Below are 21,621 nucleotides of genomic sequence, written 5' to 3'. Positions count from 1 at the left end.
CTCGCTGCCTATCTCAGGCCGTGGTTTAGATTTAGGGAATGTAACTCTTTAGATTAGGATCTTTCCCTCTTCTCCAAGATATTGCTGTGGAAGGAATCTACATCAATAAAACTGTAAGTTGTATCTTTTGATGATTTTGTCTGAAGACTAATTAATGCACGATTGGGATTTTAAGTGCTTGTGCCTAAATAACTCTGCTGTGTTACCATAAAGGTATCACTAACTATATACAAATTAACCAAATATTCCCAATACACATATACTTCATGGAGGAGCAGTGATCCTGGAGAACTTAAACAGGAATGCAGCATGGCCCCTTGAAGACTAACAACATTTATTCCAGCATAAGTTTTTCTGAGTCAGAGAGCTCATTTCACCTGAAGAAGTGATCTCTGACTTACAGCTTATTTTGGAATAATTTTTTTTTTTACTCTTCAAGGTACTATTGGATTCTAATTTACTTTTGTTGTGATGGATTACAGACTAACAACAGACAAACACAGAACCTAGGCTCTACACAGTCTTACCTTGAACACCTCCACCTCTTCCAGCATCAGTTCCTCTGTTTCCATGTCATCTTTGGGCAGCACAATCACCTTCTGTACTGTACCACGATCTGCAACATATGTAAAGGAACTTAGCACCACCTGAATCCTCTCTCTTCTTTCTCTCTGATTCTTTGCCAGTTTGCCTCATGACATTTAAATGCTAGAACCAGCATTGCTAATATTCTCATAGAGCATTTATAAAAACCTGTTGGCTTGCTCCTCTGAAAGACCATGGGCCAAATCTCCTATAACATTTTCATAGATGTAGACCCATTCTCATGAACAAATATGCTTGCATTTTGTAGCACAAGAACAGCTGTCATATGATTTTGGTTTTCTTTATCCTGGAAAACCAGTGAGGGGATCAGCCACCTGATCAGTTTTATTGGGAACAAGAAATAAAAAACAGATCCAAAACATTCACTCTCATACTTAGCTCCAGTTGTAGGATTTTGTAAAACACCTTCAGACTGGAACCTTAACCAGGAAGAGGCAGTAAGAATTCTTTCACCACCTTCGGCTTTCTTAAATGCTTGATGCAGAAAGAGGTTGTGGATGGTTGACTAGTTTGCCAGTTATCCCACTCTGACAAATGCTTGATCTTATCATCTGCTACCTTGGCATGGCCAATCTTGCATTAACAAAATCCCCATACTGCATTATGAGTTTGGACTTTTGCATGTGATGTAGTAATATGAGAAGCAATTCTGTAATTGGACATTATCAGAAGGAAGCATGGACTTACTGCAGCACTGAAAGTATTCACAAGTCTGCTTTTAGTGCTCTGCCTAGAAACTGGATTTGCTCCTAGTCCCAGGGAATATGCACATCTTCAAAAGATTTAGTTCTGTTTAGTTCTTGAAGAAGTGCTCCAGCTCTAGAAGGTAACACAGATGGTCTTGCAGTCAGGGCCAATTAATTCACTCAGCCACATCAGAAATCCTCTACTAGATTATTCATTTTTTCCTCTATTGTCCCTTGCTGGATTTGGGGGTATGGGGAAGTATCCTGGTGTTCACTATACACAGGAAGAAATCCCAGGACTAGTTGCTTCTGCAGGAGATGCTATTTGTGAACACAGATGGAAATGAAGAAGTTGCTGCCAAAACTCATAGGAGTCTGCATTCCTTCTTATCCTTCAAATCACTCGGTAAACCTTACTTCTTAAGCAGAAGTCACTCCTCATTATCAGACTCCATTGCCACCCAATTCTCCCTTTATCCCTATCATTCCTGTCCTCTCCTTTCGTCCTGTCTTTTAAATGCAGATCAAAAGCCTCCTGGGGCCAATCCCCACATTTATAGTTTGTTCCTGGGGACAAGAACTGAATATAAAAGTGCATGTCCATTTTGTCAAATCTTTACAAAACATATATGTGAATTCTGGTGCATGTCCCTTTAAAATAATAATCATCAGCAAATAAGAAAGCTTCTGCTTTTAAGGGATGCACACCCTTTAGGCCTGATGAGCAGCACATGTATCTTGTGCTAAGGCATCTAAATTCATTTTATTTTTAAAAATGTATATGCTCCCTGGCCCCCAACTTAGTTACTGATTGATTGATTAGATTTTTAGCCTGCCCTCCCTGCAAGCAGGCTAAGGGCGGGTTACAATAATAAATAAATTACAATAGATAAAACCAATAAAATACATCTCAGTGCAAACATAAATTTCAGCATTCCAGATGGGGCACCCTTCCCCTGCCCACCATACACAAAGGAAGAAAAGGGTGGAGGTGTGGGTTGGTGAAACTCTAACTCCTCGAGCATGGGTGCAGATGGTAACAAAAGTTACTCATCATAGTTCACATCCAATACTTCAAATAGAGCTTAAATAATACAATAAAAAAACAAAACAAACAAAAACATTTTGAAAATATATAAAATGAAACTGTACTGGGTAGCCTCATATAAGCCATAAGAGAACTGCTTGGATAAACCTCCATATGCAAGAATACCGTACGGAAAGGGTCAACACAGAGAAAGTGCTGTACCTTTTTAAGAGTCTACAAATTACTTGTGTGTGTGAGTTTCTACTTTGCATGCAGAACATCCCAAATTCAATTCCTGACATCTCTACTTAAAAAGATCAGGTAACAGATAATGTGGAAGCCTTCTACCTGAGCCTCTGCAGAGGTGTTGCCATTCAGAGTAGACAATACGGACCTTGATAGAGCCAATAGTCTAACTCAGTATAAGAAAGCTTCATGTGATCATTGGTTTTTTTCCTGCCCAACCTCCAAAACAACCTACAGTCCTGAGAGCAGGAAGCATGGGCTACACACTAAACATCAGAACTGCATTACCGGAACAATCAAAGACAAATTAAAACTAAACACAAAAATTGAATAACTGCTGGGGAGTATGTTTCTCATACATTCTTCAAGTAGGAGAGGGATAAGAAAACCCTGGTGATGTCTGAACAGCATATTCAGAAATGGGAAACAAAAGTAACCAAGCTCATGTGAACCTTACAGGACAAAAAAGGGGGTTATTTTAAAAAGTACACAAGCAATGTGCTGTATCCGTATGTCCTATCTATTTCAGGATGAAAGTTGCATCTGGTAATGAAAAGTGCATTCAGTAAACAAGAAAATCAGTTAGTTAAAACTTTTTTATGATACAATATTTTCTTTCAACATTATATGATGCTTTCCTGCCACTTTAAAGTCTTCCTGCATTGTATGTATCTTGATTTTAGCATCTGACACATCAGTTACATTAGCTGAGAACAGGGAATGCAAATGACAATACAATGATATATGCTCAGAATTGCTATGGGTGAAAATACCAGACCCTAAAGGTAACTTAAAAGTAGGAGTGCACTATTGCTTCCCTGATCAAAATCAAGAGGCAGATATCTAGATGGAGAGGGAAATAAGAGCAGTGACCAAAGGAAAGAACATTGTAATATTCGGTGACTTTCAACTGCCCACACACTGAGTGGGCAAATATGTGATTGAGTCATGCCATAGAAACAAGTTATGTGGACATCACTGCATATTGGAGCTATTGTTTACAGAGGCAACCAGAGGTGTAGCAGCTCTGGATTTGCTTCTGAATATGACTCGAATCCTAATGCAAGATGTAATTGTTGTTGCACCAGTTGGAAACTGTGACCACAGTGTTATTAAGATCAGGATTCATTATGACAACAGAAAGTTGCATCCAAAGTCCCAAACATTCACTTTTGTTTTCAAAAGATGGAACTTTGCTAAAATGAGGCGACTAGTCAAAAGAAAGTTAAAAGGGAGAATTAAGAGAGTTAAATGCCTACAGGCTGCCTGGCAACTACTTAAAACTATACGAATCAAGCCCCAGATAGAATTCATATCTCAAATCAGGAAAAGTAGCACCAAGTCTTAAAAAGGGCCTGCATGGGTAATGATTAGACATGGGCACAAACCAAAAAAATTTAACGAACCAGAGGTTTGTGGTTCAGTGCCACCGACGAACTTGAACCAGCGAACCGCAACGAACATTTCCCCCTGACAAACCGGTTCAAGGTTTGTGGTTCGTGGGTGTCGGAATGTCCCCTGTTGGACTTAGAGAGCCCATATTCCCAGGGAGTGTTTAGCAGGCTCTCCTCCAGCCAGCACCCAAGTTTGGTCAAGATTGCAATACTGATCTTGGAATTATACCCTCTCCAATCCGAGGCCCCCAGGAAACTCCCATTCGATACAATTAGAACCACCAGTTGACGTTGGCCCAGTATACAAGGGGTTGGCTGTCAGAACTGCCTATCAGAGTTTGCAGGGATGAGATTGGAGTGCCTATGGCTACAGATCACCCCCTTCCCCCTCCCTCCCCCGGGTGTCTTCTCCCATGTAACCAATTGTAACCAATTTGCAGCTCCATGGTTGGAAGGAAGACCTGCTGATCAAGGTAAGCTGGGCTTCGATTTGGGTTTCCAGGGCAACAGAGTTCAGGCATCCCCCCAGCTCCATTTCCAAGGGAATTGATTGATGGTGCCTGACTGTCTGGCTTCACGAACCGTGGGTGAATGCAATGAACTGGGCTTCCAACAAATGCTGGTCCGTTGGCCATGGACCCTCACGAACCGCTGGTTCGTGAACAGACAATCAGGCAGTTCGTGGGTTTTTTGGTTCGTAATGCGGTTCGTGCCCATGTCTAGTAATGACTCAAGTCATAGAGGAAACCATAAAAGGTAAAAGGGCTGCTTTTAAAAAGTAGAAGGTGAGCAAAAAGGAGCACAGATTTTGGTAAAACGAATGTAAGCTGATAATAAGGTAAGCAAAAAGATAATTTGAGGACTAAGTTGCCAAAACATTAAGAAAAACAGTAAGAATAACTTCAAATGTATCAGGACTCAGGAGCACGAAACTAGTTAGGGAGGGGCTATATCTTTGGATGACAAGGGAATAAGAGGATTGGATAAAGAAGATGGGGAGGTGGCAGATAAACAATGAATACTTTGCTTCTGTTTCCACTGTGGAAAATTTGGTAAGCATTCTTGTACCAGAGCCGCTCCTTTTAGGAAGGTTGTCTCTGAAGAACTGAGTTAAACTGAGGTGACAAGAGATGAAATTCTAGAACTACTAGGCAAAGTGAAAACAAATAAGTTTGCAGGTCCAGATGGCATATACCCAAGTATTCTTAAAGAACTTAAATGTGAAATTGTTGCTCTACTAATAAGTATATGTATCTTTTGGCTTCTGCAACTAATTACTGGAAAATAGCAATAATCATCCATTTTTAAAAAGGATATTACAGGTCAGCTAGCCTAACATCTGTTCCAGGCAAATTTGTAGAAACTGTTATTAAAGAGAGAACTATTAAGCACATTAAGAAATAAAGTCTGCTTGGAGGTGGAATCAGCATGGCTTCTGCAAAGGGAAGTCCTGCTCCACCAATCTCTTGGAGTTCTCTGAGCAGGATAACAAGTATGTGGATAAAGGCGATCCAGTAGACATCATTTACTTGGACTTCCAAAGTACATCACCACAGTTTCCTGAGTAAGTTTAGCAATCATGTGATAAGAGGATGGGTCCTCTTATGGATCAAAAGTTGATTAGATGGCAGAAGCAGAGAATAGGAATCAACGGATAGTTTTCACAGTGGAGGGAAGTGAGCAGTGGAGTCCCAGAAGGATTGGTATTGGGGCTGTCTGCCACCACTTACCTGCCTGGCAAGGGGAATAGGGTGGGGGGAACACGCTTCTCAGGGTGTGCTCCTGGGAGGTCTGGTGCTAGGGATGCCAGTCCCCTGCTGGGGGCAGGAGATCCCCTGCTCCCACCTTCCACCCCCTGCCCCTGCTTACCTGGCTGGGGTGGGGGTGGGGAATACGCCTCCTGAGGCACAGCCCCAGGCTGCCCAGTGCACTCCTGCACACCACAGTGGCCCGAATCGTGCCCAATTCAGCCTGAATTGGGCCTGATTTGTCCAAAATGGGGCCACTACGGGGTGTGAGAGCACTCCTACTCTCTCCAGCAGGAGCATGAATAGGAAAAGTGCCAGGTAGGAGCTGGGTCCCACATCTCATGTTGTGGGGTGGGGGTGGGGGGCTAGGAGGGCCTGGCAACCCTACAGGGCATGCTCTCATGCATTGCAGTGGACTAATTTGGGCCTAAAACGGGCCGAATTGGGCTCATTTGGGGCCTAAATTGGTCCACTGTGAAGCACAGAAGCTCTCCAGGCAGCACTCCTGTGATCTGCAGCTGGCTGAATTGGTCCCATTTGGGCCAAAATCGTCCCACTGTGAAATGTAGGAGCACTCCAGGTGCCTGCACGACAATGTTGTGCCACCCCGGCAGCGCTCCCACACTCCTCAGCCCCAAATGGACCTGATTCAGCCCGCTGTGGAGCATGCAACTGCTGCCGGGAGGGCCCTGGAGAGCTCCTGTGCTTTACAGTAGGCCAGTTTAAGTCCCAGATGGGCATGATTTGGCCTCAAATGGATGAAAAAAGGCCCGCTGTTGTGCGTGGGAGCGCTCCCAGGGTTGGCACAGTGCTCTGCGTGATTATGCCACTTCCCGGAAGTGACATCATCATGCAGCCTGGGAACATGCATGTGCCGGGTCTCCCTGCTCCCACTGGGAGGGTAAGGGGCCTGGCAACCCTAGAATGCCAGTGCCAGAAGGCAGCAGCAAGGGAGGGCTTAAGCCTCTACACCCTGTTCATTTGGCCCTCTAGGGCAACTAGGTGGTTGCTATGTGAAATATGGATTACTGATCTAATCTGGCAGGATCTTCTTATGTTCTTATGACTTTTAAGAGAACCCATGATAACACTTTCCCCCTGTTAGGCAGGTAGTGGCAGAGCAAGCCCTCCAAGCACATCTGCACCTAAGCCTAACATCATCATGGATACCTAGGCTGGCATGAATTTCAGCACATAAAAAAGAATTATGGTCCAACACAACCTATTGCTGTCAAAAGGAGAAAATTTGACATAAATCTTGGAAACAAGTCACTTGTCTTCACAATAATATTTTAACAGGAACTGTGTAGGGATACAGTAGGAAGTTTGCTTTATTTCTGATGCTGTTCTGTTCATTTCTCGCTAGACTAGATTCCAGATGATAGAGCAGTTCATGCCTGTTATGCAGTCTCATCTAAAAGGCAGGGGCATCATTTTAAGTGTCATGGTGTGGGGGAAGACTCATATCAAAGCCCTACAATTTGCTATAATCAGTTTGCAAAAGGGAAAGGAAGGAAGAAAAGAACATGGCTTAAAAACATCTCTTGTTTAAACCTCATACAACTAGAAATATAGTTGTTTCTAAGGAATAACAGCATGAGATTTGAAAACCTGAAGAGAAGCCCATCTTCTGTTTAGTCTAAATGGCAGCTCTGTTAAAAAGGTTCATCACAACTGGCTTCTTTTGCATGGTGGACTTTCATCTTCATATATTACCATTTTCTGTGTTTGGAGAGGAAAATGCAAAGAGGAACCTCTTGCCCAGGCCGCTATGCCATTCTCTTTTCCTGTTTGCATTCAGAATTAAATGTTTCCTCCATTTCTTCTTTCTTTCTTTTTATAAAATGTCCCAAACTGGTGTGATCACACAACCCTTCCTAGTTCTTTCTAGAACTAGCTGCCAGGAACTGGAGAGTTGTTATACCTAGTCAAAGAAAGAAAGAAAGAAAGAAAGAAACTCCCTGCTGGCTATGACAGGTGGTGGAGGGACTGTGCACAGCTGCCGAGTGCTGTGCAGTGGCTTGGGCATCCTGGCCAACAGCTGTACAAAGACAGAGCATTTAACAGTTAATGAAAATGTTCTGGGTCATTAGCATTCCTGGCCACCTGCTTTGACATGCCGGCTGGACTCCTTTGGCCAGCTAAAAGGCAACTGGTTCACCTACAGCAGACTGGGCTTAGAGCAACCAGCTTGACTAGACCTGCTCTCCTCCCTGCATTAGTCTTTTACTGTCACATAATAGCTGATACAATCCCTTCACTTCTATGCTTTACCCATTGCTCTCCTCCACCCTTTGGAAGTGATTTGTACAAAGAAGCATGTTGAATCTGCATTGCGCCACAGGTTTCCAGGACTGATACAGGGCCCCTGCTGGGAGAGAGGCCAGGTTCAAGTTGATGAAGGGTTAATTTGCTCTCAAGGACAGAAGGAGAAAGCTGATTCCACTAAGTCAGGAAAAAATCTCTTCCGTTCACCATGTCTAGAGCAGTGCTTTGGCTGTCACTGATGACAGAAGGAGGGATCTGAGGAATCTTTGCTCTGATAGAGCGAGTACTATATTCCTGCTAACATAGGGGTCACGCAGGTCTTTTCAGTCACTCAGAAGTGAATCCTGCTCCTCATACATGGAAAGGGCTTGCAGAAGTCAATCTACTGAAAAGGTGAATCAATGCTATAGGCAAAAGCCCATTGAAATCAATTCTACAATATGATCTAGGGAGAAGTGTAATCTAGCCTCAGTTTTTATACCGCTTTAGGCAAAACGGGAATTCCAAACAAGCCCTGGGTTCTTGGAATAGTCCCTGCTGTGAAGGGAAGAACTGAAACTGGAATCTACTGTTGCTATGATTCTCTCTCAACTGGCCATGTTACTAAACAGCATTTTTACAAGTCTTGCTAGAATGAAGGAGATCAGGTGAGACTCAGGAGGATACCCCAGAGAACTATCCCATAATGCTCATCTTCCAGGTTGTGGTGGAGTTAGGAAGTGTTTGCATATTCTCTTCAGTGCACATCAGTGGGTACCTGTGCCCAGGAAAAGCACCTCATAGCGTCCATCAGCTGCATCCACCTGGTCCACGGCAATTGTTGTGAACTTGTAGTGGACGTTGGTCCTCACAACTAGCGGCTGGCGGTGTATGGGGTACACACCATTGTACATCATGGGGTGCGTGCGCATGAAATTGATAACCTCATCAGGGTAATCCTTGGTTGATTTCATCGAAGGAGTAAACGTTCCTCCTGGGCACTGGAATTCCAAGACAGAAACACAGAGCAGATATGAGATACAACATCACAGACAAGCCTGTCAACATGTGGATTGCTCTCCTACAACTTCTGGAGCTGTCTGTTGCATATGCTATAAGAGGAGGATAGGAAATTGACTGCCTGTGGGCTCAATGTGACACACAGTGCTTCTCATCTGCTCTCCACTATAGCCCCTGATCCCAAGGTTCTCATACAGCATCCTAGTTGCTTTTTACAGTGTAATTCTTCCCTTATGAACATCAGCTCTGCATGGGAGTTCGCAGATGAGATGCCTCGGAAGAGCGCTCTGCCAAGGCTTCGGCTGTTCTTCATTCTGGGGGAGGGAGGGAATAGAGCAACTTTTCTCCTGCATCTTGGCTGGTTGGCAGAGAGTGAGTCATTAGGTGGAGTCAGTATAGTTGATCCTTCAGCCCTTCTGACATTGACTTGCTGGCCCAATTGTTGCAAGCCCCTCAGATTAGGGCTATAAGATTTCCACTCATAACAATTACCTTATGCTGGTTTTCTATTGCCACTTTATTCTATTTTTAATATTCTTTGTTATGAACTGCACAGACAGCCTATAGCCAAAGCAAATAACAAACTCTAACAAATTTATTAATCATGCAGCACAAAGTTGCCATGCTGCACACATTAGATCTTCTTTAAGAGTGAGGAATGCCTTTTAAGGTCTTTTGTTTTTGAAAATAGGAAGGTAATTTCGAGATTGTTGGGCATTTGGTAATGTTCACACAAACCTCAGAATCTTGTGTGATCAAACTGCAATGCTGTGAGAGCCAAATACAGCTGATATTTTGTATTTTTGGAGGCCTCCCCACAGCACAGCCAAGACCATCACTGGCTCTTCTGGGCCTTGGTGGGTATATGAGCAAAAAAGACCAAGAAGCAGAATTCTCCCAGCCAATAAAATGAAGCAATGAGTTCTCTTTATTGTGGGGTATTTTGCCAAGAAAGAAGGGATGCCAGCAAATGAATCCAGAGACCACCAACCTGGAGAGGAAGTACTAATCAGCCTCCCACTCTGTGGCCAAATGTCAAGCAGTGTGCAGAGTTGAAAAGCTTGGCTGCAATGTAGCAAAGGATATGGACAGCAAGGGAGGCTGGAGGAGCACAGTACAGTGTAAAGATGGGGACTGAGAGGGGATCAAGTTCAGAAGAGGTATACAAGGAAAGGAATGTGGGGGCAAAAGAAGAGCAGTTTGGCTAGGGGGCGGGGAGAAGTACATTCAGCAGGGAGAGTAACCTAAGTGTTTCATAGCGCTGATGGATGCTGTCAATAAATCTCTTCACTGTAACTTTGAAAACTGCCAAGACAGAAGTGCAAATGTACATACTACATCAGACTCAACTAGTCTACCTAGCAGTGATCTCCTAAGGTCTCAGGCACAGGTCTTCAACCATACTAGCTCGTATCCTTGCAACTAGAGACACCAAAGATTTTGCCGGGACCTTTTGCATGCAAAGCACATGTTCTACCATTGAGTAATGGCTCCTTTCCAAGCCTGCCAATTATATGTGATTTGTTTTCTGAATTATTACGTGTTAAACACTGCCTCATAAGAACACTCGTATGAAGCTGTCTTATTCTGAGTCAGATCATTCATATGGAGCAGAGCCTGATTCTTAGCTTTTGAATAAAACTTCATTGACCACAGAACTCCCAAAGAGCCAAGAGGCTCACAATACACTGGGATGTGTTCTAGAGGAATACATTCCTCCTTGCATTCCATTATATTTTCTTTTGTGTGGTCTAACTAGCCTAAAAGTGCTGGCAGCAACTTTCCAGGGTATCAGGGTGTCACTCAGAGTATTGTTCATCTGTGACTCAGTGTGCACACAGGAGGTACACATTTTCTCATACATCTTTTATAGGTTATACATACATTACCAAGTACATATATGCATATATAAAACTCTTGATGTTGAATGTATAGATGGATATTTGCACTAGGGTGGGGAAGCCTCACTTCAGGACAGTGCTGTAAAAGCAAAGTGATTTCTTGGAGGTCTCACTCACACTTACAGTGCCAGGTCGAGGGTAGGGCATTTTGCCTGTGTAAGGCATCCACTGGTAGTTGGGGCCTTCCTTGTGTGCAAAAGGTCCATTGAAGACCATACGGATGTCTGCCATGGAGTAGACACAGACAGCAGAGCCCTTAAATACAGACCTGTATAAGGATAAAACAACCTGTGTTAGCTCCAAAGATGACTGTCCCCTCACATGTGAAAACTGTCTGCATTGTTCCATTCTTGTCTGTACCATATACTCCCAACAGGCACTCTTGACCTCTTGTCTTTCACAGCTGCCAAGGAGCAATATGCTGCTCTGCTCACTCCTGGGTGTTGGCAAGCCCTAGAAATGCCCTTTAAACCTAACATGTGCAGTGACATGGACCTTAGAAAGCCAGGGATTTCCTGCCTGGCACGGAGCACCAATCCAGCAACAGGGGGGTGGTGTAATAAGACAATGCAATTTTGGTGTTCTGTGACCAGCTCCATGCAGCTGTTTCAGAGTTATCAAGCCATGTTCCTTGTGATATAACATTCCAGGATTAGTCACTCTAGCCACATACACTGAGAAACCACACTAGCTGCTGCTGCTTGTTGGTCTAACAAAGGACCTGATGCCCTCCTGACCTTCCAGGGGTGTAAACAGATCCTGAAGAGTAGTAGGGGGAGACTGCCACCTGCTTTCTTCCCTAGGGGATCAAGTCATCGGCTACAGCTGCCATGGTTTATGGGAAAACCCCAAGCTTGGCAGCAAGCTCTTGACCGCTATTCCCAGGTCTGCCAGGAGATTCTAGGTTGGCTGTCTTCCCTTCTTGACTAGGCAGAAACACTGCAGTTCTGTAGTAAGCAGCATCTGCTTTAGAACCATTTGAGCTTCTAAAGAAAGGCAGGGACATTGATTTCAATGTAAAAATGTGATTGTCAAATCATTTGAACATAAGAGAGAGAGGTTCTTGCCCCCAGAGCACTCACCCGGAAGCAGCAAAAACAGCATAAATGATGGGGTTCTTCACATCCTGGGTCTGCTGGATGAAGACGTCCTCTTGAAGAAAAAGAAGACAATTAGCAACTCATGGCATTGGGTATGGGGCTGGGTGGGGAGGCGATTATGAAAAGTGGAATTTAAGAGAAAAAGTGGAATCTTTGACACAATGGATGTAGAAGTCCTTTGATGAAGGTGGAGGCAAACATTACAAGAAACATGTATTGTCGAAGGCTTTCACGGCCGGAGAACGATGGTTGTTGGGGGTTTTCCGGGCTGCATTGCCGTGGTCTTGGCATTGTAGTTCCTGACGTTTCGCCAGAAGCTGTGGCTGGCATCTTCAGAGGTGTAGCACCAAAAGACAGAGATCTCTCAGTGTCCTCAGTGACACTGAGAGATCTCTGTCTTTTGGTGCTACACCTCTGAAGATGCCAGCCACAGCTGCTGGCGAAACGTCAGGAACTACAATGCCAAGACCACGGCAATGCAGCCCGGAAAACCCCCAACAACCATTACAAGAAACACATTGCTCCTACTGCTCTGTGTCTCTTTCCAGGAACATCCAGTTAACTCCAGCATGTGGAGTGATGTCATTCTGCTGACGTTTCTCACACTGCAGACATTGTATGATGCAAGACAGGGGCAGGGACATGCAGAGTATGATGACATCACATTACATGTTCTGCTCTACTAGACATTCCCAGGAAGAAAGGGAAAGAAACACACAGCAGCTGCTGCTCTGTACCTCTCATCACATCTAATTCTGCAAAGAATCAAGGCAGTAAGAGCCATTGACAAGGCATGCTGGCCCAGCTTAGCCTACTGTTTGGGTCAGATTTGTGCCGCTGCAGGGTTGTAGCTGACTGTTTATTGTTTTCTTACTTCATTTATACCCTATCTTTCTCCTCTATTATATCCTCATGCCAGTCTGTTGCAGTTCCGCAGACGGAACTGTAAGACGGAAATGTTCTGCCAGGCCTTTGGTTGAGGTGTTGGGGACTGTCCCTCCTGACTGCCATGACCTATGTCCTGCCACCCTGGATGTTTACATTTTGGCTTGCAATTGGTTTTTTTTTTTTTGGCAGCCTTTTAGGTCAGATAGCAGATGCCCTGTATTACTGATTTTATATGTAATGTGCTTTTCTGTGCTTTAACATGTTTTAATCTGTATGGTTTTATTGTTATTACCCACCTGAGCCAGCTTGCAGGAAAGATGAGATATAAATATGATAAAATAAATAAATATTTTTGGAATAATAATAAAAAACCCTCTGGTGCCATTATTATTATTTAAGGATGAGGGAACATCATAACTCCCTAATAGAGACATTTCGTCACAGGCTACTGAGGGTGGGGGCTGCCTGCAGAGAAACCAGCAGCCTTCTGAATATTCTTTGTTAAGAGGACTCTGGCAGGCAGCTGCATAGGAAGGTGATTGCTGCTTTTGTAACAGAGAGGTTTCCATTGTTGCAATAATATAGATTAAAGCACATTATACTAATCAATACTAAGCTAACACATAGTAATGGCTTGTATTCTGGGTGAACTTTTAAACTTTGCATGAACTCTCTATGCATTTTTTTAGAGTGTTAGGTAACTAAAACAGGTGTGCGTTAATCTTTTGACAGCTAATTAAAAATAGTGGACTCCATCTAGATTAATGTTTCTTTATCAGAGACTGGACCAATAGTGATCTAGTATCTTAACTCTTTCTGTCATTTCTCACATATTTATAGCTTTGTTTTGCAAGTTGGCTATAATGTCATTTTTTGGCTAATTAGAAGGTTATGCAATAGAAATTATGAATATTCAATGAAGCATTAAACCAATCATAGTTTGCTTATGCTATTATGTGAAAAGATCTTAGATATTTGCATATGATAACCTATAAAACATGCTAATCTAGATAATGAGTACTGATTGGAAGAGATCTCATGAAGATTAGGTGAGATTCTTATCTTTGCAATGTAGGCTATGAAAATCTTAATGCATTTCATAAGAACTTTGATTATTTTAAAGATTGTTTGAAGAGTTAATTAGGAAATGTTAGCAAATTTAATTCTGATTGCCTTTCTGTGTTCTATTTTTGTAGGACTTATATTAATAATTATATAATTATTAATATACTTGCTTCATTTAAAAAATAGAGTGTATTTCCAATAAAAGAAATAAACTCTAACAGGTGTCTGAGTACTTTGATTAGAAGCGGCAAAGCAACAAAGAACCTTTTACAAATAAATGTACTGATAAGCAAACAGTTCAAAAGAACAATTTGGCTTGACAGGTCTTGAACTAATTGCTGAATGCTATCCAAGGGAAAAGATAAATCTTTCCTTTGGAGTAATGGAAGCTTAGTTAGGACACAGGCAAGAGAGTCTGTTACACCATCCTCAGTCACACCAGCACTGGAAGCATTCAGCTTCTGTTCCAAATGATTCAAGCTCATGATCAGGTGAAGCTGGTTCCCTTTGTGAATGAGCTGCCACACTACACTCAGCATTCACATTCAGTGAAATCTTTTTTGGGGAAGTCTTTTACAACAGAGACATACCACCCAATGAACTGAGACCATTTCTACCAAAAAGCCATGCTTGTAATTTCTGACTTCCTTTCATCTTCCATCCCATCCCAGTTCATAACCTGCTTCTTAATGTCTCATGGAGCTGTCTAAATGCCATTGTTATTCTCCTGCGCCTTGAGCTAAATGAATTCTCAAATTTGAATTCTCTAGCCAGACATTGCTCAACTTGCCCCTATCAGAGTGATATAAGGCTTTGTGATTCTTTGTTTTGCCCACTCTTGGACTATGCCACACTATAAATTAGCTGAATCACAGACTGGACTTTCCTGTTTTAAAGGAACTATAAATTAGCTTTCCTGTTATAAAAGAAAACCTGTAAGGAAGTTTGTGATGTGGCAGATCTTGGTGATCATTTTGTCTCTTCACCCAGTAAAATTCCATGCAATAAATATCTTCTGTGCTGCACCCAATCAGCTGCCTTTTCCACCAGCATAGCTATTTTCCCATTATAATGATAGTGTCCAAGTCACAGAGGCTATTCCGGAGCATCTTGTTCAGTCAATCAATTTCCCATGAACTCTTATTCATAAGCTTCTGCCCTCAGTGACCCAACAAGGGATGAGGAATGTCCAGTGCTTAACTTGAGCAAACTTTCATTAAGGCTGAGACCTGACATCCTGTTTCATTGCCAAGGCTCAGTTTTGGTGCACGTGAAGTAATAATGAAAGGAAGATCTGCTTTGGACATGTACTCCATGACCACTGAGTAATCAAAACTAATCCCCATCTCTGGGTTTAGAGAAAAGGCTTTTAGATCAGAGAGGGCAGCTTGCAGGGAGACTCAAACTCTAGTACTCTGTATTTTAGAAATTAAACACTGGACATGTACTAGATCATTTTTGGCCAATTTCCTTATTTTGGGAGGCTACTCTAATCTCTGGTTGTAGTCTGGGAACCAGAAAAATATATTGGCACACAAACTGCCCCCACCCCACGAGTACATGTGTCCATTGTCCACAATAAAGGAGCTGCCATCTTGCATTGTCCATTATGGGGCTTCTCAACATTTAAACATAGTATTACATACAAATAAGTACATGCAACATATACAATGCATAAAAACTATATAACATTCAAGTGTATAGTATCTCTACAGATTGAAAACATTTTTCTTCCTTTTCTTTATAAGTGAAAACTTTGATAAAGCTTTCTACCAAACTTTGATTTACATCTGATAGCTTGATCAGGAGCTAAAGAAAATTGCTTGAGGAAAAGGCAAAACTAGCCCACAGGGTGTCATTAGGTTATCTCTACTGGAGATTGCTATATGATTAACAATGCAATCCCATGTAGTGTTACTGCAGTCTAAGCCCACTGAAAGCAATGGGCTTAGGCTGGAGTAACTGGGCAAAGGTTTCTACTGTAAGCCTCCACAACTTAGACATCTGTTAAGATGTCAGATTGCTTAGTATGTAATGTACAGCCTTCCACATTCTCTTTCCTTTGCAAAATCCATGCCCTCTGAATACTCACGGAGTTCATCAAAATGTGTTTCGATCCCATCAGGCCCAGGCACAGAACAAATAAGTCGCGCCTTCAGGAACGTGCTCCACTTGTTAACCAAGCAGCAGTGGCCTCCATCATCATTCTAAGCCAAAGGAAAGCAGAACTCTGAGGTGCAGGAAACAAAATGTATGCTACAGCTCCTATCGACTGTAGCCCAAGCACACTGAAATCAGTGGGATTTACTATCAAATAAACATGGCTAGGATTGGGCTGCCAGATTTACAATTTTATTTAACATCCTCTTGCAGTTTGGTGTACTGGTTAAGAGCGCAGGACTCTAATCTGGAGAGCCGGGTTTGATTCCCCACTCCTCCGCTTGAAGCCAGCTGGGTGACCTTGGGGCAGTCACAGCTCTCTCAGAGCTCTCTCAGCCCCACCCACCTCACAGGGTGATTATTGTTGTGGGGATAATAATAACATACTTCGTAAACCACTCTGAGTGGGCGTTAAGTTATCCTGAAGGGTGGTAAATAAATCAAATGTTATTATTATTATTGCAGGGGAACAGGGTGAGAAGGAGACATGGTAAGAGTTCTGATAGAACAGGAATGTCTAGTTGTTCCAGGCTCAGCAGTTCTTAACAGTAGACAATTCAGGGAGGGAAAGAGAAAGCAGAGGCACTGGTGGTGTTGCAGCTGAAAGCAACCATGACCCTCTGGTCTTTCACAGCAGATGTGGGGAGGGCTTTAGAAAAGAGTCCAGGCATAAGGGAGTTACAGGGAGATCCTGGGGACACCCAGTCCCATTTCTTTCTCAACACATACCAGGCAAATGCGACCAATGCGGGAGTAGACAACAGGACTCTGTGGGGCATCAGTGGATTTCTCTCGGAAGAAGAAGTAGAGCTTGTCATCATTCCGCTCAGCACTGTCCGGGATGAGCCGTGCATGGACAAATGCTGGATCTGGAATGATAAGTTAAACTAAGAACAGTGGGCACATGCAGATTATTTCCTGCCTCCACATCTTCCAGGGTCTAGAGTCTTGCAGGACCTTCTGGGGCTACAAGAGAGCCCCTGGTTCCTCCATGACTCATGGAGCAGTGCATCTGGCCATAGATGGCTTCATCCCTTTTGGACTAGGTCACATATTGTCTCTCGGTGAGGTTTCTTCCTCATCCCAACTCCCACCCAAGCATGAATTTGCTTTCTTGCTCCTAATAGAGAAATCACTGACAGGTGAAGGAATTGTCTCTAATTCCTATTGTTTTATGTATGTTTTCAGCAGATTTAACATGAAGCATGGGTTGGATTTCCCTGGAAAGGATCCCTGAGTGCAGTGGGGAGGCAATATTTGTCAATTTCCCCCTTTCCTCAGCAGCCCTCCAATTGCCTCCTGGTGCTCTCCTGGGGATTCCCTTCTCCCCAGGAACAGCATTTCAAGGGAACTGCAGGTTGCAGCTGGAGAAGAGAGGCGGGAAAGTTGCATTCATGTCCATGAAATTTAGACAGGATACAACAATATATCTATTCAATATATGAAGGAATTTTCTTCACACAAGCCACAGTATCATTTGAAACACTTTTTGAAAAATTCACCAGCATTTCCAGAAAAGCAGTCTAGGATGAGATCTTGCTGTGTGCAGAGGCTTGCACCGTTCGTTCACAAAGTTCTGTGCCACCTTCTTGTGGCTCCTGTGAACAGCTTCTATCTCAACTGTTCAAGAGAGCCAATTCTAGTCATCTTGCAGGGGGTTTTTTTTTGCTACAACAGACTAGAACAGAACAATCTGTCTAAAATAAGTCCTGTTCGATTAGTTCAGGGCTGACATTCTACCAAGTCTCTACTGATCGATTCTTGGCAGGGGCAGATTGGCCCTGGGGAGCTGATGGCCTGAAGGTCTGCCCCCCCCCAGGACCCCCTGAATCTAAGCAAGGGGTGGTCTTAGCGATGTGGGGGTGGGTGTGAGTTGTTGCCATGAGCCAGCAGCAGCCTGAGTTCAGCATAAGGTGGAGAAGAAGGTGCCTGGCTCAGCCAAGCCCTGCACAGCATGGGGAAGCAGGCATTCAGGCTGAATGAGCACTGCATGGCAAACAAGGCACCTAGTCAAGGCTCATGCGCTGTAGGGCTACCTGGGCAGGCTATTTCTTCCTCCCTCTTTGGGGGGGTTGGGGCGTTTTTTTCTTCCCGTCCACATTTTATTTTTGGGATCTGTTTATGAGAGCACAGTAAAATGTCAGCCCAGGTAGCCAAACAGAGACTTAAGACATGCCGTTAAGCAGCAATCACTTGAGGACTGGGAACTTCAACACTGTCTAAATATGCTCAACTTATATTTATTTCACTTTGTTTTATAATTTTAATAGTTAATTTTAATAGCCATATTAAAAGTATATAACGCTAAAGCAGGACCTCAAGACGACTTTAAAAATATTAAAATACATAGCATAAAAACTATAAGGTCAGGTCACTTGAGGTCAGCTCATGCAAGCACCAGGCATCTGCTTGTGGCTTATTTCTTCAGTTTACAGTGGCTCACTGCCCATGAGAAGAAGGTCCCTAAGGTGATTTATGGCGGCATATAAATCCTGCAGCCTCTGCTTATGGCAAACAAGCCTGATGACATTCTCCAATCAAATAAATTGTGGAAAGAGTCAGCCAGGAGCACTCATTGACCTGGCAGTGGCATACGTTCATCCTAGATCAGCCTTCAGTCCTTTCTCCAGTCTAAAATCCAGCTGTTGGTGCCTTCCCCACATATCCAATAGTGAAGCCTTTCCATGGAACATTGAAAGAAAGAGAAATGAATTGGCTGTGAAGTGGGGGAGGGTGTTTATTATGTGGACCACACAGTGGTCTAAAACACTTGGAAAACAATCCCCTGTATAAATTATTGCTTTCTTGCACAAACAAGACTTCAAATGCTGTTTTTAAGCACTCCAAATAAAAGCTGTTCCTTATTTCTTCAGCCAGTACTTCTCACCCTATGAGGATGTGACCCAGTTTGAAGCAAGGTTTTTTCTGCACTGAAGCTGTTTTTTAAAGGATGTAGTGGGTCATCCTGAATCACAGGACGAAAGCTAGAGAAGCAAATCTTAATGTAAACTATCTGAAAAGAACTCAGAATAATGCTCAATAAATTAAGCAGCTATTTGCTCGAATGCTGCAGGAAATCTAGCTGCATGACTGATGAGCTAAACCTTGGTCTCCTGTGCTAGAACCCTGAGTTCTATTCCTTGTATCACTTCATTTGTAACATAAAATGAGATAGCTTAGAATTCTTGACTTGCTCAGGGTCTGCCTGAAGAGGATAGACAGTAACAGAAGTGACACCTCGGAGGACTGGTTTTGGCATCCAAAAGCTGCAAGGCCAAATGTCCTTGTTCTTTTTGTGTCCTCTCACCAACCTAGGCCGTCGTCACATGGGCATCTCTTCCATTAAATTTACAGCATATAGCGTCCTACCTGTTATCGGCACAGTAACGTTTTTTGGGTCACCTAATGGCTCTTCGCGCCACCAGCTGTCCACACCGAAGCACTCTGTTCTGTTCTCTCTAACCGCGCAGAAGCAGCCCCCCCCCCCCCGTTTTTTTATTATTCTGGCGTTTAATTCTGCTATAACGGAATAACAGCATATAAACATTCCGTTAGAGCAAAACATTACGACCCTTTTGTTTTTCCAACTTTGAAATTATATAAATAGCCCTTTGCCCACAGAAAACTCCCTGTCTGACGTGATCCCCATCGCTGAAGACTCTGCCATGGCGATTGAGTCATTTTTACTTCAGCAGAAAGTTTGCATTGTGTTATGTCGTTATGGCGTTATAAGGACATAATAAAATTTAAAAAAGGGGAGTCACAGGAAGAAATGGATTCTGGGATTGAAGGGAGGGCATAGGACATTGCGAGGCAAAACACATCGATGTGAGGCATTCACACTGAGGCACAAAATAGCGCGACTATCAAGCACAAAGCAGAAGAGAGAAAATCGTTACAGTGTTGGAATAAGGTGGGTGTTTGCCGGGAAGTAGCGCCATTTTAGCGCTAAATAAAAGCCCATGTGACGACGGCCATTTCTCGGAACATACTTATTTGGCTCCTACTGCTCTCTGTACCATTTGTCCCTCAGGCCCCCAGCTCCCAAGCATCCACCTTCTAAACAGTTCTCCCTCCCTCTTTATCTCACTCAAACCAGTTTCAACACCCCCAGCTCCTACATAATTTTTCCCGTGTCACTTCATCTGGAGTCCAAGGTAACTGGACCTGTAAGCAACTAAAAAAAATCCCTATTCATTCTTTTTAGCCATCTAAGTGGGGTAATGACCCACATTTTTTAGAAACTCTGAGCCTTACTTCTAAGCCTGTCACCAGCCTTCAAAGAAATATTATTGACCTCTCCCGCCCGTTTGGGAAACACCAGTGTTAGTTTTATGTGATGACAAGCACACCTGTCAAAAGCTTTTCTAAGAATATTTGGTAGTTGTTGCAATTTGGAGATGTGTCACTATTTTCTTCAGAGTAATTCCTGCTAAAGAATTGCCCAGGAAGACAAATGGTGCCCCTTAAAAATCCGGCATTTGCTTACATAGATAGCTCTGTTCAAGTTACTAAAATGACATCCTCCTAAACATGATCCCGACCTTAGTTTACTCAGCTGTTTTTGCTGTTCCAGAACAGCTGGAGGTGCAACTAAGACCTTCTCTTATTGGATCCCACCCCATGATGCATGTTGGAGGCAAGAGGGCAAGAGATAAAATGCCCTGGATCAGTTATCAGAAATGGCAAGAATACAAACCTGCCCTCCACCACAAACTGTGTGCAAAGAAATAATGCCAGGAAACAAATGCTTTTAAATGAACAAAAGGAGGATGCATATCAGAGCCATGAAATTAAGGGAAGGGAACAACTACCCAAACACTGGTACACTTCTGAAATAACCAGACGGCTGGACAAAGGTTATGCAAAAATATATTCTCACAGCACACATTTCTTTCTCTGGAGAGAAAATGTCAAACAAAGGCCATTTTCATACATCTTTAAAATAGTGCGATACTCATGGAAGGCTGCTGGTTTCCTCGCATGATTTTTTACTCCATCCATTTAAAAAACAGAGGCAGGCAGCTACAAAAGTGCCTTCATCATGGCCTGCCTTTATTTTGTAAATGGATGGTGTAAAAAATTGTACGAGGAAGCTGGCAGCCTTCTGTGAGTATCGTACTATTTTAAAGACATGTGAAAACAGCCAAAGTAGCCATATAGGCATCTTCTGATTTCCAATGCTCAAACAAACAGTGAACATTTAGAGTCTAAATCCAATTCTTTACTGTGGGATCCATTTCATGGTGTGCTCTTCCCATCAGCGATAAATAGAGAACTTCAGCCCTACCACTGCTGACAAGCAAGCAATGAAGAGGGTGAGAAAGCTGCACTGTATTCTTGGTTTGCTGTGGCTAGACAGAAAGTTATGGGCAGGTGACTATGCATGTACTTGCAAGTGGCAAGGGAGGTCTCAAGGAGAGGAGGGATCTGCCACATGAAAAGAACTGCTGCAGAAGTGTATGGAAATTATGGGAACTCCTAGCTGGAAACATGATCAAACTCACAGAGCCTTAGGAAGAGAAGGGGTAGG

The 21,621-nt window shown here is 43.1% G+C and overlaps 1 protein-coding gene across 2 annotated transcripts in view; it reads right to left on the bottom strand.

Moving 5' to 3' along the window:
* The window catches only part of SEMA3F (semaphorin 3F), a 163,401-nt gene that overhangs the window by 8,306 nt on the left and 133,474 nt on the right, over positions 1-21,621 (bottom strand). For both annotated transcript variants that reach the window (XM_054976293.1, XM_054976294.1), the window contains 6 exons: positions 16,818-16,957; positions 16,021-16,135; positions 11,958-12,027; positions 10,999-11,143; positions 8,733-8,955; positions 528-616 (listed from right to left, as the gene is read on the bottom strand). In XM_054976293.1, coding sequence (XP_054832268.1) covers positions 528-616; positions 8,733-8,955; positions 10,999-11,143; positions 11,958-12,027; positions 16,021-16,135; positions 16,818-16,957 — 782 coding nt within the window. The remainder of the gene's footprint in view (positions 1-527; positions 617-8,732; positions 8,956-10,998; positions 11,144-11,957; positions 12,028-16,020; positions 16,136-16,817; positions 16,958-21,621) is intronic.

The sequence above is a fragment of the Eublepharis macularius genome, chromosome 4 (genome assembly GCF_028583425.1).
Source record: "Eublepharis macularius isolate TG4126 chromosome 4, MPM_Emac_v1.0, whole genome shotgun sequence".
In the NCBI taxonomy this organism is placed as follows: Eukaryota; Metazoa; Chordata; class Lepidosauria; order Squamata; family Eublepharidae; genus Eublepharis; species Eublepharis macularius.
This window is presented reverse-complemented; position numbering and strand designations above follow the sequence as displayed.